The 21,712-nt window shown below is 43.5% G+C and overlaps 1 protein-coding gene across 1 annotated transcript in view; it reads left to right on the top strand.

Annotated features, from left to right (window-relative positions):
- STX10 (syntaxin 10) overlaps positions 1-21,712 on the top strand; it is a 112,619-nt gene that overhangs the window by 24,343 nt on the left and 66,564 nt on the right. Inside the window, exon 2 of the mRNA XM_086961907.1 lies at positions 19,107-19,276. Coding sequence (XP_086818033.1) covers positions 19,107-19,276 — 170 coding nt within the window. The remainder of the gene's footprint in view (positions 1-19,106; positions 19,277-21,712) is intronic.

The following is a 21,712-nucleotide window of genomic DNA, read 5'->3' as shown; positions in this document are numbered from 1 at the left end:
TCGTAAAAACTAGTGTCCATGATCACTAAAGCACCTCCTTTGTCCGCATTTTGACAGGTAATGGTGGGATTGTCGGCAAGCTTTTTGAGAATGTTTCTCTCCTTTTTGGACAAATTCCCATATTTCATGGTCGATTGAAACGGTAAACGTGAGATCTCCTGTTTTATCAAATTTTCAAAAGAGTCAATGATCTTGTGGCTTTGTACTGTGTGGGCGAAGTCCTCTGAGCATATCTTCTTCCAACTGGGGTGTGGGACAGATGTTCTGAAAGTAATGTCTCAGACGGATGTTCCGTACTAGTTTAAAGGTACTGACTTCAAGCTCCAGCGTGTTAGTACGACTGGTAGGCACAAATGATTGTCCCTTTTGTAAGGTTTTGATTTCTTCTGTCGATAAAACCATGGAGGAGATGTTGATCACAAGGTTTTCATCAGCATTTATCGTCTCCAGTTGGGCTTCATTACTTTTGTTGCCGGTGGAATTTTTTCGGTTTCCTCGGCGGGTCCCCCCCCCCGGGGTCTTTTTGTTGGGCTTGGCCCGATTCTAAAAAATGAACCGCAGGATCAGCGGATGTGCTTGGTGTTTCTGTTTCATTGTTGGGTGTATCACGGGTTGATCTTTGACGATTCTCATCCTCTTACGGGATGGAAGCACATCCGCTCATCCTGCGGTTCATTTTTTAGGCTCGAGTCACGAATTTTGTCACAGTTAAAATAATTTTATCCTGGTTGGTTGACCCTGAAATTCATCCTGGTTGATTGACACTGAACACATATTCAGGCACGTGTGGAAGGTCTTCATAATTAAGCATGGTCTGCAAATTCGCAATGCAATACCACGCAGGTTGCAGGTTTTAAACAATTGTCTCTTGTCTTTTGTTCCCGTACAATTTTCCCAACAGGCTTGCATATTCAGGCAATGTATCTTTAGTCCTGATGATGATCCTTTACTTAAACATAGGATCGTAATGCCATCGACAGTTTATGTAGTCACACACCAGTTTTCCCATTGTGTTACCCAACTGTGTTCACTACATGAGGTCAGCTAGGCCAGTTTATAACTTTTTACTAGCATCTCGTCAATACATAATTGCCTGTAATTACCCCTTTTTAATTCCTTTGGTTTTGTCCTTCATGTGTTATATGTACTGGATACAGGATTGTATCCCACTGTATAATTGTTCACCTTTACCTGTTAAAATTCTTTCAATTGATTAAATCAGTGTCCGGCTGGACACGTTTCTGTTTTTAGCACAGATTGTTGTCACAGATTGTTGTCTATAATTTATTAATTGTTTCTGATTATTTTGTTAAGTTAAGGACCCTTGTTGCCTGATAAAACTATTACCCTTGGTCCTTGATTACCTAGAGGGTTCCCTTGTCTTTTTGAAACTATAATAGGAATACTGGCATGATCAGTGAACATATTATCAGAGCTCTGATACAGTGAGAAGGTTGCAAAACTTTGTCACCTTACTGCATGGCACCAAAGGGACGAGTGCATTTTTTTACAGACCACTGTAGCTATAAAATGTATCCCATCACATGAACAAGTTGATTTTTACATGAAATCCTATGCCCCTGTCACAGGTGGCATACTAAATGATCCACAAGTCGCAACAAGTTGGCACACGATTTTCAGTCACTATTTTGTACATACATCAGCCCCAATTTACTTTGCAGCAGGAAATCCTCAGGTTAAGTGTAAGAAAGTGGGTAATTAGTTGCCAAGGATGTGAGAATGTCACAGAAATAACAAGCACATGAGTCTCGAGGAAGAGAAGCAGAGCAGTCCAAATCCTTCTAGTGGGAAGAAGTGTGGGCTACTACCTTCAGTTGCTGTTATACAACAACAGTACTCAAAGTGTCTAGTCAGTGATTTTCTTATAGAAAGGAAAAGTACTTTATTGAGACACACACACTACTAAATACTATGCATTAATTACACATATCTACAATCCGGTATTTTAAGATATCTTTGGTGACACCCTCAGAACAGTTCACATACCTCGCACGTTCTGAACCTAAAATCACAATTCCACCCTTCTCTACTAGATACAATATTACAATATAAGAAGGTGTCATTACCAGTAAGGCATGTCTGCTGGCTTTGTCAGGGAGTCGCCACATTAATAAAAGCGAAGCATTGGCATAAAAAACCAAAGCAAATTTTATTTATTTAAAAAAATGGAACATAGGCAGACCAACCCGGAGCTTTTCATTGCTTAATTCACTTTACTTATGGCAGACAAGGTTATGTGTTTTGACCTATCTGGCAGTGGTGGCTGGTGACATTTGAAAGTGGTGAGGCGTAAAATTGTCGTATTGCACTGCAGCGAGCGAGCAAGCGCAAACAACCTAATTTTGAAAAAGAGTGTGAAAACGGGGCATTTTCCGCCAAATTTTAGGAAGCAGGAAGGTTAATAAAACAACAAGATTTAATTATCATTAAACCCCTTCTATGCTCATGATGAGCTCAGCTCGTCATGCAGTACACTGGTCGTGTGCTCATGACGAGCTCAGCTCGTCATGAACAATGGGAATAAATCAGAAGTAGCACAGAGGCAGCACTGATGGTGTTAAGAAATAGCCAATTTTTTTGAGCTATAGAGGACAATCTTTTCGTATGCTGATGTTATCATTTGGACATATTAACCTTTGAACACACTGATACACTTGTAATGGTTTTAACTATACAATAAATACATTCATTGACTGTGCAGTGCTGTACAGTGCTGGGAAAGAACAGGCTGGACCCGACTGTCAGTTGGAGCCACTTAGCTCCGACTTTGCAAGCAGGTACACAGCCCCCTGAGCTACCCTGATGGCCTCTTATGACAATGTTATTTGCCCCTTGAGACACAGCCTTGACCAGAGAATCCCCTGCTTGAACTGGGCCCCATGACAACCTTCCTATGCCGCGCTGAGTCTAGGAGAAGGTTTGTATGGTTGCTGCCAGTACTAGTTTGAAAGCTCTGACATCAGCAGCTTTCACTGGAACTACTGTGCAATTCAGACACACTTCCTCTGAAAACTGAAACCCTGCTAAGGTCCCACATATTAACCCTTTCAACAATCGCCACGTTACCCACTTCAACTCTGCGCATTCTGAAAAACTTTCTTCAGTGAGTCTGTGGTGCAGTCTTTCACACCACATCAATTTTAGTATTCTGGAGTTGTTTTCTAGTGAGACTCTGCGGTATTCTGGTTCCTTCAGCCATATACATCACAGTCTTTCCTGTATTTTCTCTACTTAAAGTCAATATAAAAGGCATCTAGTAAATCACCTTAAATACGTACTCCAGGTAGGTTTCTGACGCTCTTTGAGTTCTGGGTTAATATATGATTATATTATGCCATGAAAAATAGAGACACCATTTTACCAATATCTGCATTACCCAAAAAATTACCTCTGCTCCGCTATCAATAAAAGAACTGAGTTTCCACTAGCAGGAGCCATTTGTTTTTTACACATATATATTTTTCGTCTAAAGGTGCAGTTTCGACAGCTGATTAGAGCACAAGGTTACACACATAAGCACCATAATGGCCAAGGGAGGCTGAGAACCTTCGAACCTGAGCCAAGGACGCACGTTGACGTGTGTTCACCAGAACTTTTCAAAAGAATAATTTTGGTCACTCTGTGATAACTTCATTCAGAGAGCAACCACTTTGGTGTACGGCAGTGATACATAACTGTCTGCAATACTGTCCTCCACAAAGGAGATAAGAACACACGCTAGAGACAAGTTCACCTATGTACGGAAAGCAGACCATAGTATATTTTTAACAACTGGTGCAGCCGCACAAGTGTGTGATGGTAAAGGCATTTAAGTACATGAGCAGAGTGTTTCTGTTCCTACTGGGGAACACTCAGCAGCGCTGAGTAAAAGATTACTCAGTTCACGATGAACACCACTTTCCAGGTGTGAATCAGTGTTGACTATGGAAGCTTGAAGAACAGCAGATAATACGGCAGTATGTAAAGTGCATGTGCTGGATTAGTGCCATTCCTAGACGAACAGTGAATTCCAACCCTCCCCTCCCCTCATTCATTCTTGAACTTGAATTCAGCCGACAGCATCAGGAAAAAAAACAATAATAAGTTTGTGTGCACAGTGACCTTCCAGAGTCATGGTTCTAACCCTAACGAGGCAATATGGCATCTAAGCATTTAACACCCACGCACACTGCCAGCCAGAAGGGGGGGTTTCAAAGCTTAAAGTGGGTAATGGCTCAAAAGCACATATGATAAGCGCAGCACGTTTTACGAAGCCAGCATCATGTGTAAAAAAATATTTTTGAAGCGGCAACAAACGTATGAATATGAAGGTGAAAGTGTACATTGAAAGTTAAGTACTCCGTTACCAACATTTCTGTTACTTCACGTTTCTCCTTCCCTCGGTCTAGTTTTTAACCCACACTACGTTTGAAATTACCCAACCATATTTGCCCATTTTTACAATGTACGTCCTCCTACCTTAGCTTTATAATACCTACTGTGTTCACGCATTTAACTAAGCTGCTGTATAGAAAGTGGATGGTGCCACGTGGTGGGCAATGTAAATTTAGTGACACCATGGTCACATTTTTTGCCTCCTGTGCTCGCTAGTTCCTTATTCCCATTCTGTGCAGAACTGCAGATCAGTCGCGGGCGGCTCGCAATTCTCGGGTGCGGGTGAGGGAGGGGAGGGGAGGGAGGTTGGGTAACATAAATAAAATGTACCTTCCTGATCCTGATCCCGGTCCCGCGCCGCCTCTGCATCCAGTTCCTGGGCCGGTCCGGACTCTGGAATAGGAACAGGTGACAGTCTGGGCCGGTCCGGAGCAGGAACAACTTCAAACTGCGCGCCGGCTGGTGTCTCGCTAGTCTCAGCCAATCCAGACGCTGCATTAGCAGCGCCAGGATTGGCTAGGGCACAGATACCGCCCGCCCACTCGGAGACCGGGGGGCTGCGATGGCCTCTCCGGTTCCCCCCTCCCTCGCTCTCCCGAAGGTAAAGTAGTGGCTGAATGACAATGCGCATGAACGGGCTGGTCATAAGAATGACCAGCCCAAACCCTATCATGCGCCACGGTCAGAGACAGTCACTCAAACACGGTTGAGTGCTGCCGCAGCCCCGCCTCCACCCCCTTCAGCGGCCGATCGCCGCACGGGAGTCTCAGCAGCACGAAAGTTTAGAGAAATTAAATTAAATTGCTTTGCTTCATTTGCTTGCTAAGTTGCTATAACGGATTTAGGGGCGATGTGGCTAGTGGGGCAACGCCCCAGCGCCCCCAATGGACGCACCACCACTGCAATAGCTTAATCGCTCGCAAATGCGAGACCTATTGATTTTGCACCCACACACACAGAGCCCCCCCCACACACACACACACACACACACACACACACACACAGCCATACACACACAGAGCCACAGCGAGGGGGCAGGAGAGCAAGCACAGCGAGGGGGCAGGAGAGCAAGCACAGCGCTAGGGGCAAGAGAGCAAGCACAGCGAGGGGGGAGGAGAGCAAGCACAGCGAGGGGGGAGGAGAGCAAGCACAGCGCCAGGGTCAGGAGAGCAAGCACAGCGCCAGGGTCAGGAGAGCAAGCACAGCGCCAGGGGCAGGCTCAGCGCCAGGGTCAGGAGAGCAAGCACAGCGCCAGGGGCAGGAGAGCAAGCACAGCGCCAGGGGCAGGAGAGCAAGCACAGCGCCAGTGGCAGGAGAGCAAGCACAGCGCCAGTGGCAGGAGAGCAAGCACAGCGCCAGGGGCAAAAGCCATACTATAATCTCGCCAAAAAGCATTAAAAAAGCAATGCTGTAGATGAGACCTGATGAATTGCAGGGTGAGTAGAATATTGAACATGGGAAGCAGGTAACTTCATAGTATGCTATGGAAGGAACAAATTAACAGTTTGCATAATTAAATGTGCAGTTGTTGGAGGGAGCAGGAGGTGGATGAGGTGCTTAAAGAAGTAATAAACTAAAGGTAAACAGCAGCTCAAGATAATGTCCTCCTCCCCTTTTTCCACACCCTCTGATTGTAACAATATATCCCCACGGCCAGCCAGCTCGCTCTAGACCCCAACTGACCTGTCATTCTTGATCTCCCCAATGCCAGCCCTCTCCGTCCTAGCTAGCCCACTGTCCTGCCTCAAACCCCCGCTGCTTGTTCACTCTGCCTGTTCTTCTAACACTTGGAGAAGTGTGGCTCAATGATTAGAGCGGCAGACCCTGATGCAGAGGTCTAGCCGGGACCAGGGTTCAATTCCCCGCCTCGACGGGTCTTGGGCTCAAAATTCCACGGACCTGATAATTCTCGCCTCGGTGCCTATTCCAATCATGGAGTCCCACTCTGCAACTCTGGGCAATAGCTTGCTTAATCTCCACAACGGCCCCCACAACGCTAAGGATGCCTGGCCTCCACCTTGGGGGTGCCCAGGAGTGGACGCCTCACAGGGAAAGCCAGGATGGGTCCACAGCGATATTCGTACAAGCGCCTTGAGACCTTTGCGGGTGAGTAGTGCGCTATACAAGTTTCAATTTACTATTTTTTTTTTACATTTTAACACTGACTACTCCACCTCACTTTGTAACATCTCCCCACATTTTGCCCACTCAACTTTTAACATGTCTGCTTTTCTCCTAGTATGTTCACCATCCTCACAGTCTGCTTGCCTGCTCTTCTTTCGGCTTGCCACCTCTCTCCTCTCAGGTTATTCGCCCTTCCAGGTGGTCTTAACACTCTTGCTACAGTCCCCCACTGTGCTGCTTCTCTCCAGGGCCTGCTAACTCTCTCTCCTACTCTGCCCAGTATCACCTCAGTAGGTCACATCGCCTCAGTCTGCCAGCTACTACTTCAGCCAGAGAACTAGCCCACCTGTTCTACCAGCTCTTCAAATGGCTTGGAATGCGAATTGACGTGCTGTGCATAGGCGCAAGGTTGAAAGGACGTGTGTGGTTTCTCCCCACCAATAATTTAATAGAACAGTTAAAGGTACATGACAGTATTTTGCCAGCATCTCTGAGGTGAGGTCACTTAACACCGCCCATAGACGGAAGTTCGGGGAGAGCAGTAGCTAATCACCGAGCTGCTGGCAAGTGCATGCCCCTGAATTTCGTAGCCAATGAGCTAGCTAGTTTTCCCTCAGCCAATCCGCTAGAAGGGTTTCTCAACCAATCCAAGTTCCCATAACTCCCAGCTATTGATTGAATGTGTTTCCACATTTCTAATTGGATATGTGGGCTTAGCCCTTTCTGGCATTTCAGAAGTAGCGAGTATATAAAAGATGCATGTTTCGAAGCCGGGTGGTTCATTTTCAACTTGTCTTTTCGTGGGCAGGTTAAATGTAAACAAAAGACATTGCTGGAGGAAATGCAGGCAGATTATTTCCACATTTTAACACCACTCGCACAGAAACTGAATCAGCTAAAGACCATCGAGAAGTAACCATAGTAAGCGTAACGTAATGCAACCTCAGAAAAATAACTAAGTAACCTTTCCCCATTTTCGGTAAATTGGCAATAATTTTCGTAAGATACAAGAAGTGCGGCTGCATAGCTAAAGCCCAAAAGCAAACCATATATCAGTAACGAGCCATATGTGTACAAAAAGACCTCAACCGATAAATGTGTACATTTTATTTTAACGAGGTGTAACAATTCAGGTCTTAAATGAGAAGAGGAGCATCGCTAAAAAATAAACTAGTAAAAATGGTAACTGTCTCTACTTCAAAATGGCCGCCCGAGTAGCGTAATACCTAATAGAAGGAACGCTTAAATTTACCACTCTTTAATGCTTGTGGTTGTTTTTGTGCCCCACCATGTGCAGTCGCCGCAGCCGGCTTGGAGGCGGAAGTCTGTTCCTGCTGCCTTGAGGTAGGGACATATTTACAAAAAGGGGTGGTGAGGGACAGAGTCTCTGAATTAAACAGAATACTCTCACCCAGTCAAGAGATCAGGGCTAGATCCAACACCGGACATGAGTCCCTTTCTCACTGCTCCATCAGGATTCAAGCAAGCCGGGCCGAAGAAGGCTGAAATGCCAGAAACCGGTCCCCGGTAGCTTGTCTCCTTTCTGGTGAAGAATTGGCTTGGTAGTTTAGTCTGCCCTGTTCCCATGATGCACTGGGCCAGGGACAGACTGATTTGCATATAGCCAGGTTCTGAGCTGGGATGGGGCAGTGAGATAAATAACGGTGATGGATCAAGCCCTGATCTTTGGACTGGGTAAGAGTGGTCTGTTTAACTCAGACACTCTGTTCATCACCACCCCCTTTTTTAAATCGTTGAGGTAGGGACATGCACGGATACAGGACCTGAAATACCAATGTGGGAAGTTCTAGAAAATCAGACCTAGAAGTGTCTTATTACGTCTCTCCTCGAGGCTGCTGCCTGTTTTCTTTCACTTTTTTGTGCTCCATATGAATACTACAATGTAAACAACACATCGCCGGGTCCGCGGAGCGCCTGCGAGGCGCCGATCAGGCAGATCCAGGACTGCGGCAGGCTTCGACGAGGGGAGGGGGAGGGAGGGAGGGAGGTAGGAAGGGGGAGGCACCAGAGGGAAAGAGAAGAGATGGGAAGAGACGGGGCAGGAGGAGGTCACCAGGGGAGGGATCGTGAAGAGAAGCGCTCGCCATTTGTATTCAAGCCCCGTCCTTTTCAGACTGGGGGGGCATGTTTTTTTTTCATGATGACATCACAGAGAGAAAGAAACGAAAAAACACGCCCCCCAATATGAAAAAGACGGGGCTTAAACGGAGTGACGCCCCTCTCCTTCAATGGCTGGCCTCTGTTTAGGAAGCCAGCCAATGGAGAAGAGGGGCGGGTTCAAGCCCCCCTAACTAAGAAATATTAAATCTTCGGACCGAACTGCGCAAGCGCAGCCTACGGTCCTCGACCTAAAAATGGGCCGTGGAAAACACTCCAAACGTTCAAAACAAAAATGATAGGCCACATAATTCATTACTAGTAAGTCGAAAGAAAATTCAACCAAGAATTGTCTTTGAGTTGAGAAATCATCTTTCATAATAAGTATGAGATTAAAATATTTTTTTGTTGGTAACTTAAATTTCAAGCGTAAGCCATATGGGTCGAAACAGATTGTATTTTCTGCCATAGATAAACTGAATTGAGCAACAAAAAGCTCCAGTGTAGCCCACCTTTGTTTTGTGTTTTTAAATATGGAAACTCTGCTTTGATTGATCATAGGTAACGGAGTCACCCGCTACGTAAACTCACTCTCACGCTCAGGCTCTTTATCGTGGAAGCAGCATAATAAACCAATATGGTACAATTGAATTCAATAGGTATGGTACCTACCTACCTATAATAATCTTCATCAAAACATAAACCATTGCATTGTCAATATTATTGTCAATAAAGCAATATTAAAACATTAGCATTGGCTTGTTTATTATTGATAATGTTAGTGGCTTCTGCATTCTTAGCTGACAGGGGTCATACTGTTTGGGTCTCGCCTGTGGCCTTGCATGCGCAAGTGCATGCGTTCTCACTTGAGAGAGATATATTTTTCAACAATGGGCTTGGAGCCCGTCCATTGCTTACCATTTGTGGGCTTCATTATCACTCTTGTTTGCTACCGTCGAAGTCGGCAGTGCGTGCCGGCTTCAGTTCCTCTTTATTCATGTGGAGCATGGGAGTTTTGGACAAAGTACTGATTGCTTTATCTTGGTTAGGGTCCTTCTGCTGATGGCGTGGTGACTGAGCTGCTATTTGTCTTTCCCTCCCTTTGTCTTCATTGTTTCTTCTTCCCTTACACCCCTCACCCTCCTGTTATCCATGTTACTTCTTCAGTCCCACACACCACACTCCTGTTGTCCATGTTGCCTCTTCCCTCCAAACCCTGCCCATGCATTGTCGGGGATGCCCTCCCACCCCAATAAAAAAAACACTACGATGCACCCAAGGCTGGCAGCGTCTTAAGCTTCTTGTTCTGGCATTTTTGGTTTTAAACTTTTAGCCATGCTGCACAACAGCCACGCTGCTCTGCGACATGGCTAAAAGACATTGGCATATCAAATAGTTTTCACACATGCGTGACCTATTGGCTTTGCTAGAGCTTATTTCTTTTTGTCTTTTAAGAATTCATCTCGCTCTGTAGAGCATAACACTTGTTGCCATTGACAGAAAGTGGTCCTAGCTGGATTTGGATAAAGAGCCTGGAGCAGCTCTCTGAAGCATACTGTTATCATTTTTGCACCATAGTACTGTTGCTTGTACTGGTGGAATTGTATAGTTGCTAGTTGGTCACTTCCTGTATGTCGTGGGTTTTGCTGATTATGTTGCTGTTTACATGTTGGAGTGGTGTTTGTGTGTATGTGTGGGAGGGGGGGGATTGACCCTGCAGAACATAAGAACGGTCATTGACTTGATTTCATTCTGCTCAGTTAACTAGGGCAAGAGCCTCAAAGTATTTGAGAATTTGTCAGTGTGCGGGTAGGTAGAGACCGCAATTAAAACATACAATTGGATATGTATTCGGTTAGATGCATTTCCAATCCTTGGTTAAATATTGTTTGAGTTGGGGATACCAAGTTAAAAACCAAAACAAATCTTAAGTGTCTTCAGGTGGTGCCCACGAAAAGAGAAGTATTTTTAGATGGGCAAACCAGCTCAGAATGATTATGCTTTTGATTTGCTTGATTTTCAGAGTCTACACGGTTTTAGTGGCGTGTCTATCCAGGCTGCCAAGTGCAGACAAGAACAAGCATTTGCAATGCAATAGGTCTCGCATCTACTAAATTCTAAGCTATTGGCATTGTAAATGGCAATGCCTTTTATTTATAGGTTTTGAAAACCAACATATAGAGAAAAGGTTTGTCATTTACAAAGCCAGTAGCTCAAAGTCTCGCAAATGCGAGACCTATTGCATTGCAAATGCTTGGTTTTTATTTTTATTCAATACTGCGTGTTATTTTCCCACAGGTCTGAGAACGTTACTGCCTGCTCCATGTGACTGAGCCCGAAATTATTACGTGAGAGTATGTAGCAAGACAGCCAGAGCTGCCCTCTGTAGGATTGGGAGTTCTAGTTCTCCTCCATTCCCCCGAGTTTCAAGAAACAAATAAATGAAGTGACCTTGTGTAAAGTAACTTGGGCTCCTGTAAAGCAATCTTCGAGTCGAGTCCGCGCTATATAAAACTGAAAAAATAAAGTAAAACTGCAAAAAAATAAGGTCGAACATGAGTGTGCCGTTCGCTGTGTGCCTCGCAATGTTTGCCACGTGTATTTTTATGCAGGTTTTTTGGGTTTTTTAAGACACAATGCTGCACGGTGAGAACAATGCTTGTAACACATTATGCGCTGTGCGGAGACGCACGCCCTTGTCTTTTTTGTTAAGTAACATGGTGTTTTGCGTTGTGTAGCCATTGCTTGTCTGGCAGCCCCAGCCAATCAGAAAGTGCAAAATAGTAAAAAAAATCTTAAAAGAAGAGTCGTCCGTGACTACGGGCTCCGGCACATTCTCACTGTATCCTGAAGTGATGAATGTGCGTGGGGACGTGTAAGAGAGAAATGCCAAGATTGTTTTTCTCTGACAGCCTGGCTACAGAAGAAGCCACTGCAGACTGCTGGAAAAACCGAGGAATCGGCGGTTCACACGCCCCTTCCCTGCTGCTACTGCTGCCTGGGACACCAATGTAACAAGCAAAAAAAGTGCCTACCCAGTAATTAAAGGGCACTGGATAACGCCCTGAGTGAACGATCCAGTCCGGGTGGGCGGTGCCAAAAGGAGACCGGGCGGTAACAAGGAGGGACTAAAAAGCCTTGTTCGCAATAGAAAGCCAACGTTTAGCATTAACTACGACGCAAGCCAATGGGAAGGAGGGGCGGGGCTTAAAGCACCCTTCTGAAAGCTGCTAGATTGCAAGAAGCCTCGTAGAGCGAGCAGCGCATGTGCGCTGCAACACAGGTCTGCAAGACGGAAAAAGGAGCAACAAGAGAGTCTGAGGTTAGATTTTTTTTCCAGAAAAGGCAGTTTCTGAAAATTATTGAAATGGCAGATTAAGAGGTCATTGGTTCATGTGACTATGCAAATCAGTGGAGGCCTAGATAGAGGTAGTGGTTGACTAGGCATATTAATTCTCATCGAGCACGGTTCCGCCCGGCTCACTCCACTGAGGCGGTGATCCTCACAGTATTAGGCACTCTTTGTGACAAGGTCGATGGTGGGTCCCCGCACGCTCTTGTCCTGCTTCATCTCTCCGCGGCCTTTGACACGGTCAACCATAATCTTCTGGTTGATCCTGTCGGAGACGCGGGGAATCACGGGACCTGCCCTTGGCTGGATCATCTCCTTTCTGGAAAACCTCAGGGCTCTTCTCTCTCTCCCCTGTTACTTAATCTGTACCTTCTCCATCTTGACGAGCCCTGAAAGAGCGTCAAGTCTGTACATTCAACTACGCTGATGACTTTCAACTCATTTCCCCTATCAGTAACTTCCCGGAGTCGGTCCACACCTTTCAGTCCACCATGCTGTTCATTAGTCAGTGGATGAACAGCAACCACCTTAAGCTCAATCCGGACAAGACTGAGTTAGTTCTTACTGGCGGCGTTACTAAGAATGGAAAGGGAAGAGAGAAGACCCCACGTGTTCCAGGGAACAGGGTACTAGGGACAATCAAAGTCAGAAGGCTATCCCTGGACTGGTTCAAGGAATATAACGCTCACTGGACTCTATTCTAGTCACATCATATTCACTCAGGACATATCATTGGTGTATTTCTTAAATTACTGATCAACTAAAGTGTAACGTTCACAGTCTTTTATATAAAATTCAAATAAAAACTCCTTTTTAATCGGAGACATAAAGATTGTATTAAAATTTCAGGGAAAATATTTCTCTGAACACAATTCAAATTGTGACATCTCATAATATACAATAAAAATATATTAAAACAATCGATAGTGCATCAAGAAAATATGACATATATCTAAAGAGAAAATACTGGTGGTACAACCTAAATAGTAAGTCTAATCATACCATACATATTCACACAGAAAAGCATAGAAAAGAAAGAAACCCCCCTTTGCTCAATGAAACAAACAGTTTTGCCACAAATTAATCAGATCCAATAGTCTTGAAATTAATACCATGTGACTCCCAGTGTCCAAAATTGGGATATAGCTGGAGTCCCTTAGACTTTGTTTGGATTCTATAGTTTACTATGCGTTACTAAGAATCCCTGGGGCCCTCACTTTTGGCCCAGGGAACTAGGCCAGCCTCCCTCTCCATCAAATTCGGCCAAGAGCCTTGGGGTAATCATCAGCCAGGATCTCACAATGAAGCCTCAGATAGGGTCAGTGATTTCTACCTGTTTTTTCCAACTCAGGAAAATAAAAAAGATCTGTAGGTTTCTCACCTACGAAGCTCAGATTCATGTGATTCTTGCTATGGTTATGTCTCACATTGACTATGCCAATTCACTTTACTTTGGTATTCCCCTTTATCTTTCAAAACGTTTACAATTGGTTCAAAACCAGGCGGCTCGTTTGCTTGTTCATCAACCCAGACACCTTCATGCCACTCCCCTTCTGAAGCAACTTCATTGGCTTCCTGTAATCCAGCGTTGCGCCTTCAAGGTTGGGTGAATCATTTTTTAAGTCCCTCAATGGGAAAAGTCCTAAATTTGTGAACAACTTGATCGACAAGCATGTTCCTACGCAAAATCTTCGTTCAGCACACAAGCTACTTCTGTCCACCCCCTCTTTCAGATTAAAGCGTACTGGTGGTGCCAGGTTTTCCATTCTGGCCCCCATGCTTTGGAATTCTCTTCCCTCTGAAATACGCCTCTGTACCACTCTCCTCAGTTTTAGAGGTTGTCTTAAAACCTGGCTATTTCGTCAGGCCTTCTAATTGCGCATCTGGACTTGGGTTCTAAGCATAGTAGCGCCAACAAACCTCCCCGGTGTACGTGCGCTTTACAAATTTATTTTAACATAACATTAAATGGTAAGCGATTGGCTATGTGTGGTGGAAACAATTATATTTCATTGTGATACGGAGAGCTCAAGTTTCTTAATAAAAAATGTTAGTAGAAATAGTCCCTATAGGACATTTGAGAAGGCCACATACCAAACAAAATATGAGGATGGGGTTTAATGACTGTGACTGAAGATTAAGCTCTTCTCTGTAAGCACATATATTATCTCTAAAGGGAATGGTTTCTAAACAACTCTGCCACTGATTCTAGTTCATTTGGATTTTTAGGACAAAATTAGGGCCACGTTTGGGGTGTTAGGCACAACAAACCGTATGCAATGGTTTAACATGATCTCTGTTCCACTTGGCCATGGGTTAAACAAATGACTGAGGTGCACCAAGATTTTTATGATTAATGTGAGTGACTATGAACATTTAAGTCCTCTAATGGGTCAAACAACGTTTGTTAGCTTTTTGGCAGCCATTAGGATGGTGGAAAGATGGCAATTCCATCTCCACATCTTATAAAGTGTTGTACAACTTTATACTTCATAGTAAATACTGGGAGTTTGTTGGACAACATAAACGTCAGGATTGTGCCAAATTGATTCCATGCACACCCTCAGCATATCCTGCTAGCCCACAGTGCCCCATATGCACCCCCAACCTTACAGGGTAACAAATATGTGTGCAATCTCGGAACAAGACAACTATGGCTCTTCAAGGAAATAGACGTAACAGATCTAGAACCCTTTCGTTTGGACTTTCATGCACACCCAAAGAAATACACAACTTGCAGATTCAATATTTAGTGAAGCATTGTGATTCTTGAGTAAAATATATGCGCTGCATTTATTAACAGAAGGAAACCGAATAATGTAATTAAAATTATGAGAGTAGTGAAAAAGATGAACAATTCCACCCTTGTGCTAAAACAGAATAAATGCTGGCATATAAATACTGTGTATAGTTTACTTCTACCTAGCGCTCCCTAACCTAGCCGTACTAGTGTGGGTGATCTGCCAAATCCCTGCCGGGTGGTCTAACTCCCCATTACCTGTGGGTGTCATCAGGCTGTCCATATTAGTGTACAGCTGGACATCCCTTGTGTTGGTAAACAGGAATCCGCTGAGCTGGAATTCCGGCATGCAGTGACCTCCCAGGGTCAGCTGAGTGTTCCTCTGCCTTAAAAAAGCAAGTGGTTCTGTATATATAATAAACAGCACCCATGTTTAACCGTGGCGAACGCGAAGTAAGCAAATCTCTGCACACACCCCGGCGGAGCAGAGTTGGCCTGCCCCTACCTCCCATCCCCCTATTAACAAATGAATAAAACTTCAATAAAAAGACTTTAGATGTAAATAAAAGCCACTTACCTTGGCTGCAGCATCCCTGGACAGCCCTCCTCCTCTTCATCGCCGTCTCTGGGAGACTGCGCATGCGCAGTTTTCCCAGCGACTGCGATGAAGAGGAGAAGGGTGCCCCGGGGACACCGCAGCCAATGTAAGTGGTTTTTATTTACTTTAAAGTCTTTTTATTAAAGTTTTAATCAATTGTTAACAGGGGGGGTGGGAGGCGGGTGACGTAGCAGAGCTCCAAGGAGTTTGTTCTCAACTCCGTGGCCCTCTGCGTAGCCCCGCTACGCCCACGGTTACCCATGTTGCCATGTTGAAACTCCAGTCCGGTTGAAATTGTTTAATCTAGTTTTATAGATTAATCGCCTACCGCACAATAACAACAATAATGAGATTTGCTCAGTGAACTTTCTCCCTAATACTGAATGTTTAAGGTGTCGTGATAGTGTGCCTACGAAGTGGAAATGTAAGTAGTGTGTGGAGATTTCATTCTTTCATTGTAGAACTCAGTGATGCCATAGAATGACATCACTGAGAGATTCTCTGAAAAAGAGTCAGTTGATGAAGCTGGAGGTTGCTGTACACTAGTGAAGATGTATTTCTATGAATAAAGGCTTTTATTCATTAACCACTGCCTCTGTGGTTACTACATTTTATGGCGATGAGGATGGGATACGAACCCACGCATACAAAGCACAATGGATTAGCAATCCTAGCGTTTTATGCTTTCAGGACGACATAATGATTGTAGGGAAGTCTTTTAAAGATCATGATGAGTTAATGAGCGAAGTTTTGGAAAAGATTGCCGACCATGAGCTGACAATAAAGAAAGAAAAATGTCAACTGAGAAAAGAGCGAGGAAATTATCTAGGTCATGAGATATCTGCTGGCAGTATTAGACCAAAGAAAAGTATTGTAAAAGCGAATATAGATGCTCCTCAACCATCAGATAAGGCCTTGTTAAAATCATTTCTTGGTCTAGCCGAGTACTGTTCAAAGTTTGTACCTAACTTCTCGAGTACCGTGGAACCTATGAGAATGTTATTAAAAAAAGGAGTGTCACTTGAATGGAATGCTTCATGTGAGGCACCATTTGAAAAAGTCAAAACGTCATTTGTTACTGCACCTACCTTGGCTCATTTTGATGTGTCAAGAAAAACTATATTGACGACTGATGCTAGTAATGTGGGGTTGGGTGCTGTATTGACTCCGAGAACAGCTGATGGAGAAAGTGTGAATGGGTTTGCGTCACGACGCTTGCATGGAGCAGAGATATTACTCCGCTATTGAGAAGGAGGCTTTGGGTTGCTGTTGGGCGATAAATCATTTAAAGTTTTATTTATGGGGATTGCCTTTCGTTTTAAGGACTGATCACAAGCCCTTAGTGCACATTTTCAGAGGAGGAAAAGGCCTTGAAGGAAATGTTACTCCACGAATTTCATAGATGTTTAATATCTGTAATGGATTACAATTTTTCAATTGATTTTGTTAGGGGCAACAAGAATGTCATAGCTGATTGCTTATCGTGCATGCCAGTTGAAGAAGAAGAAGAGGATTTTTCCTTGGTGTCTGAAGTAGAATCTCCATGCATTATCAATGATTTAGATTTAGCCTTAAAACAAGAAGAGTGGAATGAAGCCTTGAGTAGTGATAGGGAGTACATGGAGCTCAAGGACATCATATGTGATGGTTGGAAAGATGTGATGACTTTGAATGAAGAACTGAAGAAATATTTGAAGGTCAAAGATCAGTTGAGTATTCTAATGGATAAAGTTTTGAGATGTAATCGTGTAGTTCCACCTAGGGTGTTGAGAGGTAAATTAGTCAAACTTGTACACGAAGGACACTTAGGGAGAAGCATGTGTAAAAGAAGATTGAGACAGAATTTTTGGTGGCCTGAAATGGATAGGGAGGTAGAGGTTGTAAAAGATTGTCAAGCGTGTAGTAATGGCGACAAATGTAGAGTGATCCGGCAACCACCACTGGGTTGTGTAGGTGTGCCTAATCGACCCTGGGAGAAATTAGCATTGGATTTTTTGGGTCCAATTGATAGGTTAGGTGTAAGGAGTAGATTTTTAATCATTTTAGTTGATTACCATAGTAAATGGTTCTTAGTGAAATCTGTAGAACATATTATGTCAGAAGTGGTAATTGAATTTCTGAGGAATGCATTTTTGGAAGAAGGAATACCTAAGTGTTTGGTTACGGACAATGGTGTTCAACTAGTTTTCACTGTGATGGCAAGATTTCTTACAGGATTGGGTATCCAGCATGAAAGGTGGGGTTATTCAGTCCACAGACAAATGGATTGGTTGAGCGAGTTAATCGCATCATAGTGGATAAAATTCAATTATCTTTGAGTAATGGTTTAAAGTGGAAAGAGGAACTAGACAAAATGATCTGGGCTCACAGGGTGACTCCCCATTCTGTCACAGGTGTTTCTCCTTTTGTGGCTTTAAAAGGAATAGAATCGGCAACCAAAGAATCTCCTGTGTGGTTGCAAAAGAAAGATCAGGTCTGGGTGGATCGAGAACTAATTGCAGAAAGAGTTTGGGGGTCTCAAGAAAGGAATAAGAATGATTATGACAGAAGAAAAGTGGTAAAGGATTTTAAAATCATTATTGGTGACTGGTAAAGAAAATGGGATTTATGAGAAAAGGTGAAAGCAAATTTTCCAGACCACAAAGAGTAATAAAAGTAATGAAATCAGTAGTAACTCTTGATGATGGTAAAATGTGGAGCATGGGTAATTTATGTAAAATTGATGCCCCAAATTCTATTGAGAAACTTACGCAAAATTGATGTTTCAAATTCTATTGACTGATTATGTTTTTTATTTATTATAATTATTTCTTGTTATGAATTTTAATATGTAGAATTTCTAATGTTTTATTGCAATTCCTTGTAAGGGGGGAGATGTGTGGAGATTTCATTCTTTCATTGTAGAACTCAGTGATGCCATAGAATGACATCACTGAGAGATTCTCTGAAAGAGTCGGTTGATGAAGCTGGAGGTTGCTGTACACATGTGAAGATGTACTTCTATGAATAAAGGCTTTTATTCATTAACCACTGCCTCTGTGGTTACTACACAGTGCCTATTCAGGGAATGTTATCCTGCATTGTCATGCACGCAAATGTATGTTATAAGTCACCGTGTTTAAAAGAGAAGGTAACTTAAGAAATGGTGGTGTTTCGTACCAGGCCTATCCTGACAATGTGACAAAAGTGCCAGGGGTATGGTTGTTGCGGAGACTTTTCTCTAGTCAAAGGCTTTCAGAGTTTCAATATGGCGAATAAGGACTTACATAAAAGGTCTCAGATTGATCAATAAATGTTTTTCTGTTTGGTGTTATTGTTGTCTTGTATATTGTTGTCCAGTCTGATTGCCTACTACATAGTTGGGTGGGGTGTGAGAGGAGGTTGTTGTTGCATTTGAACCAATTTTGGTACATTCTTTATTTTACAGAAGTGTGCATTGTATGTGAATTGCTCTACTTTGAAGCAAAGGTGCTCATTTTGAATGCAAATTGAAAGACTTATTTAACAAAGACCTCTGTAAACGAATCTAGAGTTGTTGTATTTTCAGTGTTCTACTTTATTTTTATTACTGGAATCTTTTAAACCCCTGTAAGCAATTAAAAAAAATGTGTAATGTAAGCAAATAGGATGTGAATGTTGATAATTCTTAAAAAGCAGCAGCAAGTGTGATTTGATGGCAGAGTTGAGTGAAAACGTATCAGCTCTCCCATCTTCGCTCCTCGGGTCGAAAAGTAATTGTTAGTAGATTGGCCTAACACACCTATGTCTCTTTAATGCAGGGAGGTGCAGAAAGCGGTGAATACTTCCAGGGGCCTTTACCAGCGCTGGTATGAGTTGCTTCAGGAGACTCATGTCGTCAGTAAAGAGGAATTCGACTGGACAACTAACGAGCTGCGGAACAGCCTTCGCAGCATTGAGTGGGACCTGGAGGATCTGGAAGAAACCATTGATATCCTAAATGCATGTAATCGTCTGGGACACTGACCACCGGTGCAGGAGGTCACGGAATCTTTTGAATTGTATTCTGTCATTAGTTATCGCAGTTGACCAGCTGTCCTCAATAGTGCTAGTGTATCTGTTTCTGGATTTTGACGGTGATTTTTATACCCCAAAACGCCCTCCTAGCTTTGGGTGCCTTAAAGCGAGACCCTTGGTTCTTTTCAAGAGGGTGGACGTTAGACTCCTGTTAAAATGCAGTGCATTTAACCTCACAAATATGTATTAAAAAGACCCATGCTCAGGTAAAATACTAGGAGAAGTCACTGTAGTTAAATAATTCTTGCAAATTGATTTAGTGAGAGAATTGCCCCTTATTTATGTAGTTACAGAAGGATTGTTGGCACTTCTACTCCAGTGGGATGAATGGTATGGCTCCAATTAGCACCCGTTGACGGCTGCCAGGAAGCTATATTTGTAGAATCACCTACCCTACTTGTAGTTCTAAAGGGAGTCCATTATTAATCATGAGGTGAGTGGCTATCAAATTATCTAATTCTTTTATGGGGAGGGGGTTGCTTTGATTGGTCGAAATAATTGACCTTCGGAGGCCTTTTACCATAGTGACTCGTCGCTATTTTGAAGGTGCTTTTCACTCTAGGAGTAGTTTCATCCAGTGAGTGAATGGAAGGGTATTTTGTGGTGAACTACCCCACCAAGGACCCAAACCTACATCTAGATCCTTTGGTGATCCGAGTGGAGCAGCAGCCCTGCAGATGCTTTTATGGAACCTTCCACAAGCTCTGCCATATGCTTTTTGATGGCACGGCTGTGACATTTTTACAGTATGTTCACATGTAACGTAGATGGTAAAGACCAGACGTTACCCTAGGATGTTGGGCTGCTATCATTCGTACTATAAAAAGCCTTTCAAAGCAGAGAGTAGAAACTGGTCCTCATGCCCGAAACAAAGTTTACGCGAAGGACTATGAATACTTCTCGGCCAGGTTGCCACTTTACTGGGACCCTCTTTTTCAATCTTTGACTTCAGCCACCAGCAGTGGTGTCTGGGATGAATATAACTTAGTCTGATTAGTGCCTCCTCCATGGGGGGAAATCCCTGTAGTCCTGCTTTGTTGGATATATATCTATTTGAAAGCTCTAGAGGTTAGCTCCATATAACAGTGATGCCATTAGTTAAAAGCACTGGAAGCAAAGGATATGCGTACAGTGAAGTGATGTCCATGTCTGAGGTTATGACGTGCTCCTGGTATCCTGGAGAAGAATACTGGTCACAAGTCACAGTTTATCTCATGATCACTGGTATGCTATAAATTATATTGTGAGCCATTGCTTTCCAACTTACTGGAGAGTACTTTTAGTTCTTCTGCAGGGGCTGGTAGCTCACACAGGAGGGTTCACAAAGGGAAGGTGAAATGGAAAACCCACATACTTAAATATGAACAGTGGACCCTAGGTCTTGTGGTACTACCCAGGTTCCAGTCTTAAACTCTGGAAAATAATTTGATATGCTCCTCAGAGCCCTTCACAATATGCTGACCTAAGAAATTTCCTTTCCTATTCACGTGCTCCCAGATCTTCGAGAAAATAAAGTATGCTATAGCAAAGACCACACACTCAAGAAACCATAACCCCATACTTTTCGTTTTACAATATGAAGAATCCCTCGAGGATGCTATAATGTTGAAAATGTCTCCAACATTAACTTTATCTTTCACTTTAATCCTTACACACACCCTATTTGCTTCCCTTAACCCTTACATGAATCTTATCCCTAAAAATTAACCTTACCACTATATAACCTTTACGTTTCCCATACCTCACCCAGTTGAACGCTAGTCGTAGCCTTCTAGTTGAACTCATAACTTATCCCTAATTTCAATTTCAATTTGCTTAACGTTCCTTATTTTTTCTTCATTGCTTTTTTTTCTTCATGGCTTTTCTTCTTTTTGGAGGATTTGCTGTCAATACGTGCATGTGTTGTACTGCGATACCACGATCATGTGTCCATGTGCAAGTATGGGAAGCCTGACCAATTGTGCGTGTGCTCCAGAGGCTATTCTCACCACCCATGAGTGTGTCATAGGGTCTATGAGGCCTTGCCACCTATATATGTGCTTCACCATCAACCCTCCCCAACTGTGAAGATGTGCTCCATTGTGAGACCCCTACTTGTGCACTGGCTCCTCTGGGAAGCGGTATTGCGTGCACGTGCTACGTTACGAACCCGCAACACTGGTGCTTGCAATTGTGACTTTCATGAAACAGCACCCCCTATCTAAGCATGGTATTTATTATAATGAGGGCACCTCTGTTCAGGGCACTTGACCTCTTCAAGATAGTGGACTCTCAAGCGCACAGAGCTTTAAATGACGACCATTCTCCAGAGCACCATGTATTTCAAAGACATTGCACTCACTGTGCAAGG

The sequence above is a fragment of the Lissotriton vulgaris genome, chromosome 1_1, assembly GCF_964263255.1.
Source record: "Lissotriton vulgaris chromosome 1_1, aLisVul1.2, whole genome shotgun sequence".
Classification (NCBI taxonomy): domain Eukaryota; kingdom Metazoa; phylum Chordata; class Amphibia; order Caudata; family Salamandridae; genus Lissotriton; species Lissotriton vulgaris.
This window is presented reverse-complemented; position numbering and strand designations above follow the sequence as displayed.